The 6433-nt window shown below is 42.1% G+C and overlaps 1 protein-coding gene across 1 annotated transcript; it reads right to left on the reverse strand.

Moving 5' to 3' along the window:
* Positions 1-5184: 5184 nt before the first annotated feature.
* Positions 5185-5623, reverse strand: NDUFC1 (NADH:ubiquinone oxidoreductase subunit C1). Its single transcript, XM_085627954.1, has one exon. It carries the CDS (start codon positions 5533-5535, stop codon positions 5320-5322), a length of 216 nt encoding a protein of 71 aa, XP_085484080.1. The 5' UTR covers positions 5536-5623; the 3' UTR covers positions 5185-5319.
* Positions 5624-6433: the final 810 nt, after the last annotated feature.

Below are 6433 nucleotides of genomic sequence, written 5' to 3' on the forward strand. Positions count from 1 at the left end.
ATAACAGGACACTTCCCATGCGGCACCTGCTCAGTTTGTCACTTAACAACAGCGACAAAGACTTTACAACTACTGCCTGATCTAAAATGGACCATTAGATCACACACCAACTGCAACACCACCCACGTAATCTACATGATCACATGCCCCTGCAATTTACGATACATAGGCATGACGAGTCGAAAAGCCAAACTAAGACTCTGTGAACACAGAAGCAACATCAAGTGCAAAAAAGTGACTACGAAAATGAGTTGCCATTTCCTTGAAAAAGGACATACAGTTGATGATCTCCGATGTGTGATTTTAGAGACCTTACCTTCCAAGAACTTCAATGCCGAAAAAGTACTATTTGAGAAGGAACAAAGATGGGTATATCGTCTCCAAACATATAAACTTGGTTTGAATGATAATATTCCGTGGCTCAGCTTTAAGAACACATGAGCCCAACAACCACTCAGTACTACGAGCACCATGAATGCGGTCAGACTGACAACTACGCCTTCAACAAGTACCACGAGTACTATGAATGCGGACCAATCTCTCCCTAGTTATGACCCAAACACGGGAAAGAAAACAGTACTATGAACCACTAAGATACACAATTCTTAAGTATCATGCCCGGAATATAACTTCAAAACACACTTTCTCTCTCCCTGGTTCATTTAAGTTTGAAATATACCCATCCTTCACATACCTATGGTTAAATACCTATCGACTTTGAGGTGACTCTGGATGCACTATTGAAAAACTAATGGGAGCAAAATGCAGCAACAAACTTCATTTTATTTTCACATTTATCTCTATTATTCTTTTTTCGATCGGTAAAGACCACATAATACCGGAAATAAGACTATTAAGACATAATTATGACAATATATATTCTTCACGATCAACATTGGAAGAATAACTTTATTGATAACGCCCAAAAGCACATTCTGAACATATAGCAATCAAATAGCCTCTTACTCGTACCTTTCAAGGCAACGCTACACATTGGTAGCCTTTTCTCTATGTCTCTGATTTTCATCACTTTAAAAGAACCAACCACGGAGCTACCCGTGTCTTTACCGGGTCCTAGGAGGCAGAGTCAGCACAGGTCCTCGACCCACGCCGAATAGGTAACAGAAGGAGGAGCGAACCACGAGAAAACCGTAACGTATCTTTTAGATAACAATAATCTCTTTGAACCCTACTTTCCTTTTTTAACCACTACCAGAGCGTGAAGTGACCCCCCTAGAGTACTCATGGTGACCTGTAAATAAGGAGACCAGGTAACTTTAACTTTTTCTAACTCTCTCTAATAGCGCGCAATAATTTACCACATTACTTAGTAATTATTTCATTCTTAACCAAATGATTACCGCGCATATTGGATAATGGTCCTCTTGTCACCCACTCTAAAAATATAAAAAATATATAATATATCAAGCGCTCCACCTTAAGTTCTACTGCTACCTGCCAGCGAACCCAACATAGTACTCCCTCTGTAAAAGTAAACCGCTCGTAGCCTTTTGTGACGTTGTAATAAGAACATCACTTATCATGCAACCCATCTGTTGTATCTATTCAGGATTACCCGCGCCTATGAACCTTTGATCAGTGTTGACACGCACTATAAGACAACTCATGGTGTTATGTACCATTACTTGAATGACTGTAAACAAATGTATTTTTACTCTTGAAACCCACGATCATATGACTCTGCACGTACTTTGACGCTGCAAACTTCCGATGTATTTCGGGAATTGTACATGATCTGAAATAGAAAACCTTTCACCACGGTGTGCTAACCACGCGCCTTGTTTTTATGGCAATATGTATGCAGATCTGTCATTAATGTGAGTGTGAGTATGACAAAATGGATTGTAGAATGGCCATTATCTTACAGAAAGGAGGGACGAATTTTGCCCTGTTGAGCGTTTCTCCAACTTTAGGGAGATCCACTCGTGAAAAGCATTGTCATTTTATAAATTGCATATACAATACCAACTCAACCAATTCATAATGATTTGTGTGTTGTTGTTTTCCCCTTTACTCCCCCCCCGTCACAAACATTGAAACAACAGTTTTTAAGCTGAAGGTGCGACCAATGAGAAGAATAATTATCTTCCCGCACTTACACAAAGGTACCTTGAATATTAGGCTACCTAACTCTGCACAAGGTCCTGAAGAAAGCCCGCTTGACCCCTCGGGGCTGATGAGGGCTGAAACATGTCGACCTCTATTTGGACACTAAATACAAAAGTGCACTAGACCATAACAAGTCTAACGAGTGCACACCCACAAGAACCTTTTATAAACTATCCCGAATCCAGTACCAATAAAGAAATCTACTGGCTTTACGAGATTTTTAAAACAAAAACACTTTTTTTCATCACAAGTCACCTCACCCTTTTTTCTATTTACGATCACTACTGGGACCACCAGTGGCAAATACCTCCGGGTGGAGGAAGCATTGGACTAACCCAATGATTATGCGATCACGTTAATGACAAACTAGCGGAGAATCAAGATATACCGCTGAATTCGATCCTTTACTAAACGTGAATGAGGGTTTTTTAAACGGTACTCAGTACTGACCGTGCAATACCCTGGTTCTCCCAGGACCAGTGATCCACTCTCCCATTTGATTTTTAGATATATTGAGATAAGGAAGCTGAGTGGATCTAAGCCTCTTCTTTCTCCCTCCCTTTGATTTTTGGAAGTTGTGCTTTGGCCCATTTTTGAGCCAACCACTCTACAGCAATTGTGCCAAAGACCAGCGCCCTAGCCCCCTCCGGTGGCCCGTGGGTGCCCTTTTACGCACTCCAAATCGCCGCCTCCCGCGGTCCCTTGTCTCTCAACTTGTGGGCCCTAGCGGAGGTCTATTTTAAGAATCAAGAGTCTCCCTGGTTGCTCCAGGCCTGCTCTACAGTCTTCTTGAAGGAGACCTCTCCCAGACCTCGTGGGTCTGCACTGTAGCAGATTTGTTTATCTTTCGCGGGTTGCGGTTGCCAAGGCTTAGTGGATCCAATCCGGACACTAACACCCTCATCCAACGTGGGACAGTCGCCCTCCAGAAGCTGGCCTTCCTTGAAGCCTCTCGGAGCCCGTGGCTGCAGATCTAAGCTACACCACTTTCGACCTGAAGCACCCGACATCGAAGGGCTCTTTGCTTTGAGCCTCCTGGTCACTTTGCCGTGACCCAAACTCTGTCCCCTCTGCTTTCAGGTTCTTCTCTACAATCTTCACATCTTTGATCTTCACGGAATCATCGACGCTTTTGGCTAGCAGAACTTTTGACTATTTTCCCATTGAAAATCAGCCCGCGACCCGACAGCAGAAACGACCTATGCACCCGGCTTCCCTGGGGCAGGTAACAGTGGTACCTCAGTACCCTCGTGGTAGTGGGCTCCTCAAAAGCTTAAGTCTAAAGTTTTAACTTTGTACTCCTGCTAGAAGTATTTTTAAACTGTTTACTTCCAACCGCGACATTCTCCATAGGCTGTAATAGAGATCCCGATAGCAGCTACTTCCACTGCACGCGCCTCCCGTGGGTCCCCTTCTTCATAACCTGGGGTGGATTCTTAAGGGGCCAGAGATCCTAAATGCCCTAGGCATTGTCTGTAGAATTGTCGTGGTTCTTATACCATTTTTTTTTTTTTGATTTTTAAATGCTTTATAAATGCTTGTTGTTAACAGGTGTCCAGACTATGGGCAGCAAATAGTGAAGGAATTTCTGCACCTGGCAGATATGTCGGCTTTACCAATCACTGCTTTGTCTGTGTACACAAGTACCTTAAGGTCCTCATTTATAATTGCTTTTTCAAACTGTAAATACTGAACAAATGTTATGAAATAAAAAAAGCAAAGGATGTAATACTTCCATTTGATAAAGAGCTAGCTCTACTGCACTTGCCCAGCGTTGTGATAGAAGCTTGTGCTGCTCTGTTCTGTTTTGGTGGAGGTGTTGGTGCTGGGACTAGGGTAGAATTGTCCAGTTGGTCCTCGATGATAATTGTCCTTTGTGTGAACAATGCTTGCACTGCAACTGCCTGGGCTGTACTTGTTCTAGTGGAGCCATGCTTTCAGTAACTATTCCTTCGCTGTCTGCTCCAATTGCACATGGAGCTTGCACTGGTGCTGCTCTTGCGGTCACTGCTCCGTGTGACTTGAGGATAGCACTGCTGTTGCAAGTAGAGCTAAGGGGACACGGACACAGTCTTGTGTAGAACATACAATTATGGGTATACACACCAAGCAATTCCTGGGGAAATCTCAATTGCTGACTTCCCACCACTACCATTGAGACTAACCTCGTCCAAACTGTTGTGGTTCTACACAATAAGTAAAGGGGGGGGAAATAATATTAGTAATAGCAAACTGTTTTAGAACTTTTAAGCCTGCTCACCTAATATCGAAGTGCTGCTTCTTTTTGTAAATTTTTAAAAAGTAGCAAATTATGTTTCAGTATCAAGGACTAAAGAGGTCATCAGCGATCTGGAACTTACTGATCAATTCCCAGAAAGCAGTACTAGCGTTAGCATTGCAAATAACATTTTTAAGTAATACTACATATATTGCCCAATGATACAGTCAAGGAATCATCACTCAGCACACATTGTACATTATTATCCAATTCAATAATGCTCATTGTATCAAACTTAAAAAAATACCAATCTTTAACAAAGTGAACAGATCTGGCATGCACTTTCAGTCTTGACTGAAACGTTTAAAAACCCTGCTACAGTAACAAAAAACACGAAGCTTTCCTATACAAGGCACCTAGGAGATGAATATTAGTGTGACAAATCAAAGTTCTTTGAGATGTAAAATAGCCCCTCATGAATTCTGTAGTGGAAACACTCCATAAGAGGAGGTATAATACACGAAAAGCATGTAGCGAGTGACTAATATTCGTATGGGTGGAACCAAAGCCCCCTCTTGGAACAATATGTATGGCAGACAGCTGTGCTGTCGAGCCGGACCTAAGAAAGCTGTGAGGATTTGGCCAGAATTCAAAGCTGTTACCTGCAATTAAGTTTCTATATTCTGTCAGAAATGCATTAACCTACTATTGAAACCACATCCTCTAAAGATGATTTGCTTTTATGAAGCCCTGTAATTGAATGATCCAATTATTCTGCTGCTACCACAGTATGGGATGAAACATATAAAACATGTTGATAGACACTTTAAATTTATTCACAGAGCTGAAAACAGGTCGTGGACAAGAAACTTATTTGAAAAATTAATTATGGCTTTCCATTGAACAGATCTTCAGCGAGTCAGTATGCAGCTCAATCCACCACGGAGCCAGAGGATAAAGTTGCAATAGGATTATTCTATTCCATTTAAGCGTTTGTAGTCTGCAACATGTTCAGCATGCTGTCTGAAAAGCAAAATCCAGAGAGCTGCAGTGCTGCCAAATGCCAACCCTACTCGTAGCCAGTTTGGTTTGCTGGGATCATGTCGACGTGCTGTATATGCAGACCGTGTTAGTGCGGGACGCAGGCTTGTGGCGTAGAGCAACCGGGAGTAGAGCTGGGGGTGCATCGTTCCTGGGAACCTTCTTGACGTGAAACACAGGTTCTAAGTAAGGGTCAAGACAATTAGAATGTCACCATCTACCGTATACGGCACGCTAGACCATTATACCACTTTTTTAGTATATGGTTTGGTCCCCCCCTGGGGCCCAATGTTAATAGTGCTATTTATTGTGTCTATCAATGCTGGTTTGAGATTGTAACTTTGCCACAGCTTCATAAAGAGACTGTGGGATTCTGTCTAGAATAAATACATATATTTTATATATATACCTGTGTGGGCTACTCTTTCATTTGGTTATTCAAGAGGTTATTATAGTAAAACAATAAGCTTAACACTCCTTCAAGACTTAGCCTGAAGGCTGCTCTCCACAGCTACCACTAGGATAGCTTTCTTTAAAGGTTGTCTTAAACCTATCATCAATAAGAGTCGAATTGGACTGGTGCAAGGTGTCCCTATAACTAGAAGACAGCATATGCCAGGCCAACTTCTCACAGGGAGCATGTTTCAGATGCACTCATCCTATTCGGGACTGGTTCCATATCTGCTTCGCATGTCCGGGTATAGCAAAATTTTGGAACCAAGTGCATCAGTGGCTTAGCAACAAGCTTGAAATAAATTTAGCGCCCGAACCAAGTACAGATCTTCTTGGAGTGACAAATACACTTGGCCTACCAATACGACAACAACAGTATGTGTTTATCGCATCACGTGTTGCTAGATCACTGATCTTGCAAAGATGGAAGGAGGTTGATCCTCCAACATTTTCACAATGGCTGTTTAAGATGTCTCGTATCAAGGGGAAAGAAAAGCTATACTCGCAAAGAGTAGGAGCCTTAAGGAAATTTTTATAAAATATGGGGTGGAAACTAGCTCTATGCATACCCTTATCCACCAAAAATCAGCT

The sequence above is a fragment of the Triturus cristatus genome, chromosome 9 (assembly GCF_964204655.1).
Source record: "Triturus cristatus chromosome 9, aTriCri1.1, whole genome shotgun sequence".
Taxonomy (NCBI): domain Eukaryota; kingdom Metazoa; phylum Chordata; class Amphibia; order Caudata; family Salamandridae; genus Triturus; species Triturus cristatus.

What these genes read in the sequence shown, in the direction of transcription:
- NDUFC1 (XM_085627954.1), bottom strand. Translation starts at nt 5,535, where the DNA reads ATGCACCCCCAGCTCTACTCCCGGTTGCTCTACGCCACAAGCCTGCGT.